The following is a 15,895-nucleotide window of genomic DNA, read 5'->3' on the forward strand; positions in this document are numbered from 1 at the left end:
GGTAAACAACTCATGAGGTGATAGTGAATTGACATTTTCAGGATCTCATGAGATCACTGGAGTGTCACGTGATTCAATTATCTCATTAGATATTCTTTAGTGAATTGAACCCTGTGTCTTTTCTTAACCTGATTGCCACGTGGGAATTTTACTACCCAGAAAATCTCAACGCTGTTATAAATAAAGCAGTACCAACCATTGAGCTTGTCAAGAATCTAAAAAAAAAAAACCTCAGGAAAAAACCAAACAAAAAAAACAAAAAAAAACACACACAACTATTGTTGGGGTTGCCTAAAATTGTAATTCAAGGAGTTGTACATAATTCTGAAAAAAACAGTGATCACGCCTTTTTTTTAAATTTATTTTGGTGTGGGGTTTCCCTTTAAGACGGTTCATACAAGACTCGAAGAGCCTGGTATTGTTGGGACCAAAGTCAGATCTGGTTCATTGAAGTCGGACATGAAGTCGCACTGTCGTGTCATATCAGCTTAACCCGGCCTTAGTTGGCATATTGCAAAGAAATAACATTTTGAATGTTATACACCTTGAAAAATTACAGCAGAGGCACAATGAAATATAAGGGGGAATTTTTTAAGCACACCTTGTACCATTTAAAGACCCTCTAAAAATCACTGGAGAAATCAAGTAACATATCTAACAAGTATTTTCAAACCTCCTGGAAGACCTGAATTCAATACATTTCTAAACTTTCCTGCAGTCCTCAAGGCTACCATTTAGCTTTTAAGTGCCACTAAACGCTAGTTTAAAGACAAATCTTTTTCAAGTATATACTCTTAACTTAAGAAAAAAATAAAAAATACATTCCATCTCTTAGTGGCTTATTCCAAACAAAGGGAAGTGGGGAGGGAAAAGGAGAGGTTTGAAAGCTCACAGAGAACATTACAAGAGGGTAGAAAAACACAGCACAAAACCATTTCATGAACAATAGATTACAGGGGAAGACGTGGAGGAGTATGAATTATTTTTTATGGAAAATAAAGATATCATTTGGTATCACTAACACCTCTCCTTTCTGATCTTCTGATTTTGACTGGTAGCCCTACTAGTCAACATAAATGACAACTGTCACAATTGTTTTTACTCTCAACTGAACTTTAAAGTCAGCTAATAGCTTGTTTAAAAACTGATCTGGCAACTGCAGATGACAGCTTCCTTGGCTCTAAAAGGATGGGAGGGTTTAGCTCTATTTTAAAGTAGAACTAAAGGCAAAAGTCTTTTCCACTTTGGATAGAGGAAGGGAGGGTTATAAACCCTGTTAGATTTATGGCCATCTTTGTCCCATTAGAGAAATTTACCCCCACTTCCTGTCCCATAGCCAAAATAGGAAAAGAGGAAGTGCCTCCAAAGTGAATGAGTTGCTGAATATCACTAAGGTCACCAGAATAGGTGTCCCCATTGGAAGATGTCACTTCCAATCCTGTTCGGGCGACAACCCAAAATTTGGGATTTTCTCTCTCTCTGTGATAAATGGTACACATGACAAAAAAGAGAGGGGGGCTCTCCCTAAAGGACACAGAAAGCAGTAAAAAAAAAACAAACAAAAAACTGACATATGTTCTAATCCTTTTCAGTTATACTTTAAAGTAGAATTAAAAACAAAAAAAAAAACATGCAAACATGCTAGAGGCAGCAAAGCACTGATAAAAACAGAGCCAAAGTTGATAATAAAAAGCAGAATTAAATACGTTGTGAACAGATCTCCTAAAAAGGTAGAGACTGCCTTTACATGAGGTTAAAAACACTTACATGTCCACCTTACCTATGAAAATAATTTCTCTTCAGAGAAGGTACAAACCCTAGACGTCTTGAAAGATTTGTTCGCCTCCTGAAGGGTGACCACTGACCTTCTGAATTCTTCATAAAATGATAAAAGACAATATAGTTAGTATACGTTTTTTAATTTGAGAATTCTACAACTGTATATTATTGACAAAGCCCCCTCCCTTAAAGTCTCCTTCAACAGGTGTTCTGTTCGTCCATTTTTCAACCTTTTTGGGGATGGAAAATGGACAGTAATGTATTCCAATGGGAATGCAGATGTATACCGATTACTATCAGTACAAATCATTATACATCCATGTCCATTTAGGTATGCGATTACATACATCAGATCAGTATAAATCTGTTTATGAAATGGAACGTGAAAGTCAAGGGCACATTTGATTAATGTACAAGACAAAGAGGGGTCTTAAAAACATCTCTATGCTCTTTTAATGCCTATATTAAGAACATACAACCCTCACAGAAGGAGAGGGAGAACCAGCACAAGGAGCCATTAAAGTGGTTGTAAACAAAAATTAAACATTGCAGCTTACTCAGCAAAGCAGCACAATTCATTAGTGCACACTCTGGCAAGGAAAAGAGCAGCCTGTCGTCTGTAATCCTCCCCGCTTTGCAACAGGGAAAAAAAAAAAAAAAAAAGTCACCACGCCCCCTCCTCTTTGATTTACAGACATGCATACATGAGCAGCATTCATGCATGAGCAGCCCCAGCCTGACAGAACTGGAAGTGTCTGTAATGGCACTTTCTGCCTGCTCAGCTCCTCTGGACCATGACCATCAGCCCTAGTTCACACATCAGCGGTGAGATTCATCGTTCGATTTTAGCTGCAGTTTCCAAAGCTCTCTGCACAAGCAAAGTGAGCAAAAACACAAGCAAAATCGGATCAAAGTCGCACTCTGTAATCTAGCTTAACACCCTTGTATAGTTGCCAACATTCCCAAAGCTCCAGGCACATTCAGACTGTTGTCAGCTGTCCCAATCAGGTCTTCTCTCACACCGAGTTCGGGAAATGAAGGTCTGTCATGGACAGCTCAGCTACCCGCTGTAAATATATTGCATTGGGTGTGTAAAGCTGGGAGGGGAATCCAGTGACATCTCGACTCTGCCTCCCAAGCTCCAGCCTGTTGACACGCCCACAGATCTGGACTTATTCAGCGGGCTGTGACAGGGGAAGCCGTCCCAGCCGAGAGAAGACTGTGATTATCGCTAGTGGCTATAGCAGCTTCTTGTGATAATTGTAAGTGAAACTGGCAGGCTGGTTGTACCCAAGTTGAAATTATCAACTTGGTTCGAATCACGGCTGGTTCCTGCTGAACCACCCGAGATTCGAACCATGTATGGCAGGCCTAACTCAAAGTACAAAAACCAAAGCATTAGCATGGCAGCCAAGCAACTAACATTTTAGGAAGAAACTGGAGCCTACTTCTCTATACAGAAGTATACAAAAGACACAAAAAGCAGGCAGAAACTGCTTACCCTTAGGCTAAGCGGAGGGCGGTTTAGCGGGCTGACACCTTTCCATGAATTCATTTTCCGTAATGCTAAGCCGGTTTTAACCCCAAACATGCCATTTTTCCTTCCCTGTATGCCGTTGTCTGAACAAATAAATTAAAATGTTACAGTTAGGTTATACATGCATTTATAATTACAATATAACCAAGCCCACACAGTTGGGATTCACAGGGGTAGTTATGCATATACATCAAGGAGGAGGATTAAGTGACAATGCAGAGAAGCTGTTAGGATCCTTTCACATGGGGCGGACTGCTCAGTGGGGGATCTGTCCGATGAGTGGATGACAGGTATGTGTCTGTTCTACTTATGCCGAGTGAACATGGACACAGCCTGCTCTCCTCTATGGGCAGTCAGATTTAAATAGTCAGGCTGTCCGTTTACAACCGACTCACTCCAATCCGATCTTCCCAGAAAGAAGGGAACGGATGCCTCTTTAGTTTGTTTTTGGAGGATTGGATGTAGGTGGGTGTAAAACAGACCTTCCAGCCCTTCAAACCTAACGCTCCGTAGAGGAGAATGGAGATTCCCATTGGATCTGACTGAAAGATGGACCCGATCGGAAAAATTTGTTTGAAAGGGTCTAAAGCTGGCCATACACCATACAATTTTCTTATGATTTACCTTCAACTATGTAGTATAAGGGCCTGTCTGATTGCATACAAATTGAAAGTGTTTAGGTTTGACCTTGTATTATATGGTTTTGGTAAATTTAAAGGAAAGATGTACAAGAAAATTGTTTAATGTATGGCCAGCCTTACTCTTGTAATCCCACAGCTATCAGCTGCTCACCTGTGAAGTTTTCCTGCTAATCAGTCAGACTAGACAATCTTAACCCTTTCATGACTAAGCCTATTTTTGAAATTTGGTGTTTACAAGTTAAAATCCGTATTTTTTGCTAGAAAATTACTTAGAACCCCCAAACATTATATATATATTTTTTAGAAGAGAGTCTAAAGAATAAAATGGCGATTGTTGCAATATTTTTTATCACACGGTATTTGTGCAGCGGTGTTTTAAACGCAAATTTTTGGAAAAGTGACACTTTCATGAATTTTAAAAAATCCAAACAGTAAAGTTACCCCAATTTTTTTGTATAATGTGAAAGATGATGTTACGCCGAGTAAATAGATACCAAACATGTCACCCTTTATAATTGCACGCACTTGTGGAATGGCGACGAACTACGGTACCTATGAATTTCCATAGGCGACGCTTTAAAAATTTTTTACGGTTACCAGGTTTGAGCTACAGAGGAGGTCTAGGGCTAGAATTATTGCTCTCGCTCTGACGATCGCGGCGATACCTCACATGTGTGGTTTGAACACCGTTTACATATGCGGGCGCGACTTCCGTATGCGTTTTCTTCGCTGCGCGAGCTCGCGGGGACGGGGGCGCTTTAAAAATTTTTTTTTTTTTTTATTTATTTTATTTATTTTTGTACTTTTATAAATTGTGTTTAAAAATTTTTTTTTTTTTTTTACTTTTATTGCTGTCACAAGCAATGTAAACATCCCTTGTGACAGTAATATGTGGTGACAGGTACTCTTTATGGAGGGATGGGGGGTCTAAAAGACCCCCCATCCCTCCTTTACACTTCAAAGTATTCAGATCGCCGAAAACGGCGATTCTGAATACTGTGTACTTTTTTAAATTCGGCGCCATTGGCAGCCGAGTAAACGGGAAGTGACGTCATGACGTCGCTTCCGCGTTTACAATTAGAAGGCTGGAACGAAGCCGCTCACAGCTTCGTTCCAGCCCGCCCCCAGCCGCCGGAGATTCCCGAATGGACACCGGGCCTCCCGATCGCACGGGAGGCCCGGTAACAGCGGCGGGAGGGGGGGGATGTCCCCTCCCGCTCCTCCGGTATAACAGCCGAGCGGCTTTTAGCCGCATCGGTTGTTATATTCGGGTAGCCGATCGCCCGCTGAAAACAACGGTACCGGGATGATGCCTGCAGCTGCGGGCATCATCCCGGTATAACCCCGGAAAGCCGAGGACGCATATGTGCGTTCGGTCGGCGGGAAGGGGTTAAAGGCCCGATTCACACCTATGCAGGTTGCAGTTTGCATATTCCAGGTGCATTTTGCAATACACATTTTTGATCCATTGAAGTCTATGGAACTAAAAACCAGAAACAAATCCCTGGCCCTTTCCATAGAATGCACAAACGTGAACTACATCCATAGGTAACCATTTTATTAAATGGACTGTAGTGTGTTTCTGTAAAACGCACTAAAAAATGCATAGGTGTGAACCAGACCTTAGAACATATTGTTGAATGATCGTTGGGTTTTTTGTTTGCATGCTAATCTCATATTAAAAACCAATAGGTTACTAAAGTTACAAAAATTCTCATACGACAGCATACAACTTCGGAAGTGATGTCATGTAATTTCATTTCTGGGCATGCGTGATCTTGGTCTTGTTTTTTTCCATACTAATACTATACCAATTACACGAAAATAGTTTGTTCTGTTATCAAAAGAGAAAAACTTTCAGGTTTGTCCCCTTGGATAATTTTGCATGAACGGTCGCGATTGGCTCTCAAAAGTTGTGTACTAATGATCAGATTATCGAATGATCGCTCTGAAAATTGTATTTTTTGTCTGATTTTCTCATCAACTGTACTAGGCATAAGGCCTCATTTACATGGGGCATTTTAATCTATGCCCAATGCAGGGCAATGTTTTACCGGCATGGGGATACACAAGTATCACGTGTGTCCCCGTGTCGGCAGTCCCATTGCTGTCTCTTGGGATTTAGTGGCTGCACAGGCATAACCGCTGCTCCCAAAAGTGACATCCATGCGGGTGCATAGCCCCAAATACACTCAAGGTCCATTCGGGGCAGTGTACCTGCACCAAAGAAGCCTTATTGTAAAATTACTTAGTTAGCAAAGATTCATTTTACCTGTTGCTTGTCGAGAACCCCACTTGTTTTGAAACCACTGAAAAGAATTTGTCCGTGCTCCCCCATTGAAGGTGGCTTTATTTTGTTGTTCTTTGTTCAGCTTGATAATGTCATCTAACAGGAAAAAGAATATCATCAACAAAAACTTGGTAAGCACGCAGACATTGTTAGAATAGTTATCGCAAAATATTTATCAGTAGTTGCTATGAGTTCTCTAGGCAAGAGAGAGATATAAAATTGTAGTACATATATGGGAAATGTTTAACAGCCAAAGGGTTTCTCATTTTCATTTGTTGATCCAATGATCTAGAAACCTCTGCCAGAATGTTCAGCCGGGTTCTTTACCTTGTCTTCAGCAGCTGAACTTCATTGTCATGAACCCACGTCCAGCCCACTGCCTGGACAGAAAGCTCTATCCTTCAGTTGACACAATTACAATCAGCATACATGCTCTGCAACAGAGTTGGATTGCCTTAGAGTGTTGACCCTCCCTATGCTAGTCTTAATTCTTCAGTACACGTGGATTACAGAAGACCAAAAAAAAAAAAAAAAAAGGAGGAAGTTAAACTTGTGTGTTGAAAGAAACACCAGAAAAAACACCCCATCATGGTAAACAGGCCTTAGCACCTGTTTGAACGGAGCCTAACCCACTTCAAGCATGCAGTTTAGGATTGCTGACTTGTTCCGGTCTAAATATTCAAGCCAGAGAGTCAATGAAACAATTGCAGCTGTGTTCGGTGTGTGATAACTTGGTCTTTGGGGAGAGATGTGAGCAGAGTGTGCTCTACATCATGCACAGACAAGTTATTTATAAGCTGAATATTACTTAGCGGTTATTTCTGTAACAATCTACACACATAGGGTTACTTTAAAGAAAACATAATTGCAATACCCAACCTCTCCTTTTGAATAGGCTAGTTCTCATGCTGATCAACTGCCTATCCTGACAAATATGTCGATAACGGTTTTCGACTATCCGGTTTTGTATACTTGTTCCAGGTTAATAGCTGAAAAGCATTGAGAGGGGGCTAGTTTTAAACGCAACTAAAAATTTCAGGAGGGGAAAAATAAACGGCAAACACCATATTCCACTCAAGCCTAAGTAACCAGGAACTAAACTCAAACTTTAACCCTACAGGAAGCCTGTACTGAGAGAAATATGGAGGCTATCAATGTTGTCATAAAATAGTTTCTCTGGTTGGCTCTGCCCTCAATACTTTCTTTCACTTAAAATGGATGTAAACCTGATTCATGAAATTTGAGCTGTGCACATATATCTGCAGTGTTTTCTTATCTCTCTTAAAAGCACTATGTCTTGTCCTGCTCTGTTCCTCTGTTATCAGCCCGATAACTTTTGACAAGCTCTCCGAGATGGGAGATAGATGCGTGGGTGGGTCGGTGGAGGTTGCTATAATAGATTAGCACACTGCTAAACTATACACAGGTAACCTCTGCATGCGTGGCGAGGGGGTGTGTGCCTTTCCTCCAATCAGCTGTCTCACAGTGTATAGCAAGTATCAACACCTGCATGGGAACCAGGAAGAGAAAATTCTAACAGGACGTGCACTTTCTAAACAGTATATAAAGCTGAAGACAGCAGGTATACATGTAAAACTTATGTAGGGAGATTTGTTTCAACTCTGTATCATCTGAGGCTGTTCACTTCACTGGGTATATGTGAGGGATAACCGATCGAAGCAACATTGGATTGTTAGGTGGTCAGTTAGCCGAGCAAAGCCTGGAATTTTGATGCGTTTCTCAAAAAGGGCCCTTTAACGGAGGACCATGGAACTAGAAAAAAAATTATATAACCATTCATGGGACCAAAAAGGAGGTATCACTCTTACTTGTGGGCAAAAAGACAGTTCCAATGCAGAGAGGGTCAGAAGATGGAGAGAAAAAAAAAAAAAGGGGGGGAGAGAAGGAATATAACACCACATCATATTAGATTACAGTGCCAGGAAGCACGGAGGCGGTTGTGTAGATGGGAAATAATCTAGCCAGGGCTGCCAAGTACGTAAAAATTTATCGTGTCAGTTAGTATCACCATCAGTCTTTCATTCACCAGGGTACAATGCACCTGACTTTTAACTACATCGAAATTGAGAATCAGTGTCTTCCACACTTTTGCAATAATCATCATTCGTGGCCGAGAATATGTGGGCGCTCTCGCTTGGTGCTTTCTATCAGTTTGTGCAGTAGTGCCTCCCAGGGGTCTTTTTTAAAATTTAGATGTAAAATCAAATTGACCAGGTTATAAACCAGGGCTAGACAAATCCCAGACGGCAGGTCGCATTTGCGACTAGAAAATGTGGCCTGGCGTCTGGGTTGTTGTCAGCCCCAGTGGCTACCATAGGAGGGAGGGGTGCAGCTGAGTGGCCAAGAAGTGTTTTCTGATGACGGGGTGGGAAGTGGCAGTGCTGTGAGGACGGCACTGTGAATGGCGGGTTAGGGCAGATGCAGGTCTGTAGTGTAGGATGGGCAGAGCCACTGGCAGGAAGTGTCCCTCATGCAGAGCTCTCCTCCCTGCCGCTGGGTGAGGTCTATCGAGGAGCTGTCCGGGGAGACTCCCTGCAGCAGGACCCGGCAGCTCTGAGTGGGCCCAGAACAGGCTCGCAGAGGATCCCCCAGGCACTCCGGTTCCCTCCCTGGACAGGCTCTGTGTCAGGTCTGCACCTGCACATCAGTGCGGCCTAACCAATTATTTCTGTTACTAAAATTTGAAAATAAGTAGAGTTTTTTTTTCCATGTATTTAGCAAAAAATAAAATCCCACTAGTATTAATCACTGGGCACTAAAAACTTCCTAACCAGACCAATTTTCAGCTTTCAGTGCTCACATATTGAATGACAATTACTCAGTCAGGCAACATGCTGCCCATATGATGTTGTCCTTTTTTTCACACAAATAGAGCTTTATTTTGGTGGTATTTAATCACCACTGGGTTTTTTATTTTTTGTGCTATAAATGAAAAAAAAAGACAGAAAATTTGTAAAAAAAAAAAAAAAAAAAAAAAAAAAAGCACTTTTCTTTGTTTTGGTTATAAAATTTAGCAAATTAGTAATTTTTCTTCATAAATTTTGGCCAAAATTTATACTGCCACATATCTTTGGTAAAAATAACCCAAATCAGCGTATATTATTTGGTCTGTGTGAAAGTTATAGAGTCTACAAGCTATATTGCCAATCACTGAAAATTGTTCTCACCTGATGTACTGACTGCCCATCTCATTTCTTGAGACACTAACATCCAGGAAAGTGGATGGAGCACAGATGAGCCAGGAAAGTGGATGGAGCACGGATGAGCCAGGGACAGATGAAGTATGGATGGGCACATATGGAACATGGATGAGCCAGGGATGGATGAATGGATGTAGCATGAATGTGCACAGATCAGCACTGTGGGCACTCCAGAGACAACCCACAGCGCTGCTACACCCGGCTCCCTCCTCCCCTCGCACATTGTATCGATCAGTGCGAGGAGCTGCACCGGACAAGCTCCGGTTTGTTGACAAGTGATCGCTCCGTCATTGGACAGAGCGATCACGTGGTAAAGGGCCGCTGCCATTGGCCCTTTACCCAGTTCCGTGACCCGCCGGTCACAGACATTCCCTGGTGCACGATTCTGTGAGGACATCCATGGACGCCCTCCCAGAATAAGCTGACCTCGCTGTAGCAGTCTTTCTGTTATGGCCCGGTCAGCATGTGGTTAAATACCGCGGGAAGAGAGCCCTGTCTGAAAAAAACCCCCAAAAACTGTAATTTGGGTACAGTGTTGCATGACCGCACAATTGTCAAAGAGCAACAGCACTGAAAGCTGAAAATTGGCCTGGGCAGGAAGGGGGTGCTAGTAATCAGTAGGCAAAAAAAAAAAATAACTGGCTCCTAACTTTTTTAGCTGGCTCCTAGATTCAAAGCAAATTTGTCAAGCCCTGTTTTAGACCCTTATCCACAGTCGTTTGATAGTCATATGTCCACCATATAGGTTTCATGTCACCTAGGTCTGAGCATCCCATAAAGCATGTAGAAGGGGTAGGAAGGCATTTAGCTATTCAAAAGAAAAAGTGTGTAGCGCCAAAAGTAAATGAACAGTGATGAACTCACACCATCCAGATGTAGCTGTAGTAAATAAAGCTCACCGGGAGCCAGATGAAGTCTCCACAGTGTCAGGCCACTGTCCGATACTGGGTCGGCAGTGGCACCCATTGTCATATGTTTTTATGATTAATTTTATTTTGACTTACATACATACAATTTCAATAAATACTACACTATGGAGACTTCATCTGGCTCCCGGTGAGCTTTATTTACTACAGCTACATCTGGATGGTGCAAGTTGCTTAACAGTCTTCCCCACAACAGATGGCAGATCTATACTGGAGTGCGTGTTTGCTGCTGTAATGGCAGCCAGCTTTTCTGGCGAGTGTCCATTTCACAGGGGTGCAGTGGATTCTGGAGCATTGTACTGGATCATCTCTTCACCTTAAATCACCACCAAATTTTTGTGCACATTTTTGCACTGAACTATTGTTTCCACCAAAAAGTTTATATTGCTGGTCCTATTATGGGACTGTGCATTTAAATCTATTTTTCACTACATTGTTTTTTTATTGTTGATTTCCATCCACAATATTGGACTTGTATATACACATTTATTTTTTCATTTTAACACTTTTTTTTGGACTTTAATTTTAACTGGTTCCCGACCAGCCAAGGCAGTTATACTGTGGCAGGATGGCTCCCATGGCCGAGCCATCGTAGCTGTATGTTGGCCCTTTAAGACACTGTAGGAGGCGCTCATGCTCGCAGCGTGTCCCCGGAGCCGATGCCCGGCAGGCGCGATGACCGCTGGGCACCAGCAATCGCTCATGACGGAGCGAGAACCGGGATCTGTCTGTGTAAATCCCAGTTCGGTCAGGGGAGAGGAGACAGATTGTGTGTTCATACTAAGTATGAACACCGATCGGTGTTCATACTTAGTATGAACACACGATCTGTCTCCTCCCCTAGTCAGTCCCATCCCCCCACATTTAGAACACACCCAGGGAACACAGTTAACCCATTGATCGCCCCGTTAACCCCTTCCCGTGACATTTATACAGTAATCAATGCGTTTTTTATAGCACTAATCGCTGTATAAATGTCACTGGCGCCAAAAAAGGTGTCAAGTGTCCGATGCAATATCGCAGTACCGCTAAAAACCGCAGATCGACGCTATTACTAGTAAAATAAATAATAAAATGCCATAAATACCCTATTTTTTTCAGACGCCATAACTTTTGCGCAAACCAATCAATATACGTTTATTGCGATTTTTTTACCAAAAATATGTATTATACATAAATCGGCCTAAACTGAGGAAGAAATTTGTTTTTTAAAATTTGGAATATTATAGCAAAAAGATAGTGTTTTATTTTTAAAAATTGTCGCTCTTTTGTTTCTAGCGCAAAAAAACAAACAAAAAAAAAAACACAGAGGTGATCAAATACCAAAAGAAAGCTCAATTTGTGGGAAAAAAAAAAAAAAGGACGTAAATTTTCTTTGGGTACAGTGTCGCACGACCACACACTTTTTAGTTAAAATGACGCAGTGCCGTATTGCAAAAAATGGCCTGGTCAGGAAGGGGGTAAATTCTTCCGGGGCTGAAGTGGTTAATGTGCTGCCTATTTATAACAGTATTCTCATTGCTGTTCATTACTTTTGCCGCTACACACTGTCTTAAAGCAGAACTCCGGGCAAAAGAAAATTTTTTTTTTTTTTAGATGTTCTTTTTGCCAATTTCCTACCTTCCCTGAATAGGCCATTCATTATCTTCTTTAGGGCTGCAACCAACGATTTTTTTAATAATCGATGAGTTGGCTGATTATTGTTTCGTTTAATTGGATAATAACCTTAAAAAAAGTGTGGTGTATAATTTAATATGTAAAGTTTTTTAAAAAAAAGGCAATTTATTCTTAACAATCTATATGCAGCGGTAAAATATAAATAACCAACTATATGGTTAGGGAGCAAAAGCTCTAATCTACTCTGAGAATAACAGACAGAAGAGGTTGAATCTGGTAAATATCATCAGACTCAAAGATCACATTTTTTATTTAGATTCCTTTCACACTGGGGCGTATGTAATGTGCCCTGCTCCCACGTAAAAGTTTACTTTAAAGGCAATTGTAATGCCTTCTATTACCTCCAGTCTATCAGCCTCCACCTTCTCTGGGTTCAGATGCTGATCTTCCCTGCACAGTCTTCAAAGTATTTTTTTAAAACAAACATGTTATACTTACCTGTAATGGTTTTGCACAGAGCAGCCCCGATTCTTCTCTTCTTGGGTCCCCCACCGATGCTTCTGGCTCCTCCTGCCTTCAGAGTGCCCCAATAGCAAGCTGCAAATTATAGTATAGTGTGCCCCTATAGCAAGGTAAAAAACTTCTGCCTTTAGACCCACTCGCTTCCTGCCCAGGACTACATGTTCCATGAGGAATTGCTCCTCACACATTCACAAGTTCTCAGGCACTTACTGACATGTATGGACGGTGTACTGAGCTGTATGTGTGCTGCACAGTATTTCCTGATATGTAAACAAATATTGCATTCTGTATGCAGTCCAATAGGCTGGCCGATTAATCGATTATGAAAACAGTTGACAACTATTTTCATAATTGATTCGGTGTCAATCGATTAGTTGTTTCAGCCCTAATCTTCTTAGCCCAGTAGTTCCCTCACAGTATCCTGGTAACTATCAAACAAAACTGTTACTTGGCAGGGATTTCCTGTTTGTAAGACTGCTGGCTGCTATTCCTCCTACTTTCTCAGCCAGTGGTCTTGGCACGCCCAGTTGTAGTCCTATCTACAGGGAGCAGGGATGTAATTCCATCTCTGCTAGCTGTAGTGGGGGGACAGGACTCAGATGCCCAGTATGTACTGCCCATGGAGGTGGTACAGACCTGGTCCTAGAAAGGAGAGCCCCCCCAAACCCACCGCCTGCTTAGAAAGGCTGCCTCTGTGTAGCCTGCTGCATGTGAAACAGTTTCACATACAGCAGATAGCGATTGCGAGAGCCGCTCAGTGTGTATGAAACTGTTAGGTCTCTTCACAGGAGTAAAATGTAAAGCTGGTCATACACTAATCAACGTTCAGCCAGTTCAGCAGGGAATTTCAATTGATTTCTGTGGACATGTTGGAAAACTTTTCTCGATCAGCGTGTTTTGAAAGCACCAGGTCCTACTGTCAGAATACACTGTCTGCTCTGGCGGGGGAGCGGGGTCCTCTGGCTGAATAAAAAAAAAAAAAAAAAAACACACCACACACACACACAAACAGCGGATGGCCAGCTTATGGCCCCATGTACACTGCTGCTGCTAAACGGATGTTCAGAGGCAGTTAGACACTTTTTTCAACTGCCCCTGAACTAATTCAATGTTATCTTATGTGTACATGTACACAGGTTTGTTTACTGTCATTTTTAGGCAGTTGCGTTTATAGGCCTTTTTTTGAAGGCAAAAAAAAATTAGTTCAGACACCAAAGTTTCTGACATTTCAGGCGGCTAAACGCGGTAACCCGCGTTAAGCAGCGTTTTGTTCATAGGCGTTTTTGGCCATTTAAAAAAAAAAAAAGTTCTAAACGCAGACGTGGCATGTAAACGCAGCAAAACAAATGTTTTAAACGCGGGTTACGATTTGTCAAGTTAAATCGTTCAGGAGAGGTTGTAAAAATGTCCCGTGTACATGAAGCCTTAGTCTATTCCCCAAATTCTAATGCCCTGTACACACGGTTGGATTTTCCGACGGAAAATGTGTGATAGGACCTTGTTGTCCGAAATTCCGACCGTGTGTGGGCTCCATCACACATTTTCCATAGGAATTTCCGACACACAAAGTTTGAGAGCTTGCTATAAAATTTTCCGACAACAAAATCCATTGTCGGAAATTCCGATCGTGTGTACATAAATCCAATGCACAAAGTGCCACGCATGCTCAGAATAAATTAAGAGACGAAAGCTATTGGCTACTGCCCCGTTTATAGTCCCGACGTACGTGTTTTACGTTACCACGTTCAGAACGATCGGATTTTCCGACAACTGTGTGACCGTGTGTATGCAAGACAAGTTTGAGCCAACATCTGTCAGAAAAAATCCTAGGATTTTGTTGTCGGAATGTCCGATCAATGTCCGACCATGTGTACAGGGCATAACAGCTAATCAATTCCTAGCCTGCTCAAGTCAGAAGAGACTGCATATGACGCTGTATACAGTGCACTCAGATTTTACCCTGTACAACTTTTAGTCACATTGCTACAGAGAACAGGAAGTTTATGGACACAGATTAGCACAAACACCAGGTACACAGGTAGAGTTTGACCACTTCCCACCTAGCCTACTGTCAAATGACAGCTGGGCGGGATATTCCTTGTTCTGGGTGGACATCATATTACGTACTCCTGGAACAGGCCTCGCAACCTGTCACCAGCCGTGTCCACATGTCCATAGACACACAGGTCAGGAGAGCACAGACTACGCTCTTCCCATAGCCAGCGGGTGGCTATGTCAGTCCTCAGAAGATGAGAAGGAGCCAAGATCGCCGCCAGGAACCCTTGAAGAGGAGGATCTGGGCCACTCTGTGCAATACCACTGCACAGAGTAGATAAGTATAACATGTTTGTTATTTAAATAAAAAAAAAAAAAAAAAAAAAACTTGACTTTAGTAACACTCTAATAGAACAAGCTGAAGTTAGAAGCCGATTGACTACCATGCACAGCCGCACCAGATTTTGCACTCTCCAGTTTTAGTAAATCCACCCCGTGGTGTTCAGTGTGCACATTTCCACCAACAAGCTTGTAGGCACAGTGTTAGGAAATGTGTTGCCCTGTGTGACAGTCAAGCCAAGTCAACTAGACAAGGTTCCTCCAAACTACAGCACGTCATAACAAGAAAAAACACTTTGTAAATGTTTTGTAACAGCTTGATGGACATGAATCTCTTCAGGCTAGTATCTACAGGAATGTCAGTGTACACTGGGTTAAACTGTGCACAAAAAAATTTAAAATGTACAAGTGTTAAAACTTCAACAAGATTATTTGGAATCTTTGGATTCTTCACTCTTTGAATGACAATTGCGCAGTCATACAACACTGTACCCAAATGAAATTTTTATATTTTTTTCCCACAAATAGAGCTTTCTTTTGATGGTATTTGATCACCTCTGGGTTTTTTTATTTTTTGTTAAAAAACAAAAAAAAAAGTAAAAAAAAAAAAGACAGAATTAAAAAACAAAAAAAACAAAACAAAAAAACAAAACAAAAAAAAAAAAAAAAAAACCCACCACAAAACCGTTTAATATTTTGTTAATAAATTTTGCAAACAGGTAATTTTTCTCCTTCATTGTACGCTGATGAGGCTGCACTGATGGGCACTGAGAGGTGGCAGTGATGGGTGACACTGATAAGCAGCAGGTGGCACTGATTGGCACCACTCGTGGGGATTGATAGATGCCACTGTTATGCACTGGTGGGCACTGGCAGGCCTTATTGGTTGGCACAGATGAGGCGGCTTCACAGTTTCCTCTTCGGGACCGATGTCCCTCGCACATTAGCCGGTGAGGGTTTTTTTTCTCCTCATGCAGAAAAAAAACAATAACGATTACCGATCTTCTGTTTACATTGGCTGACAGCTG

At 41.8% G+C, this 15,895-nt stretch overlaps 1 protein-coding gene across 2 annotated transcripts in view; it reads right to left on the minus strand.

Annotated features, from left to right (window-relative positions):
• Window positions 1–15,895, minus strand: part of FYTTD1 (forty-two-three domain containing 1) — a 41,507-nt gene that overhangs the window by 12,437 nt on the left and 13,175 nt on the right. For both annotated transcript variants that reach the window (XM_073626546.1, XM_073626545.1), the window contains exons 2-4: window positions 6,230–6,343; window positions 3,281–3,399; window positions 1,781–1,875 (exon numbers count right to left, since the gene is read on the minus strand). In XM_073626546.1, the coding sequence (XP_073482647.1) occupies window positions 1,781–1,875; window positions 3,281–3,399; window positions 6,230–6,343 (328 nt within the window). The remainder of the gene's footprint in view (window positions 1–1,780; window positions 1,876–3,280; window positions 3,400–6,229; window positions 6,344–15,895) is intronic.

This window comes from Aquarana catesbeiana, linkage group LG04 (assembly GCF_042186555.1).
Source record: "Aquarana catesbeiana isolate 2022-GZ linkage group LG04, ASM4218655v1, whole genome shotgun sequence".
Taxonomy (NCBI): Eukaryota; Metazoa; Chordata; class Amphibia; order Anura; family Ranidae; genus Aquarana; species Aquarana catesbeiana.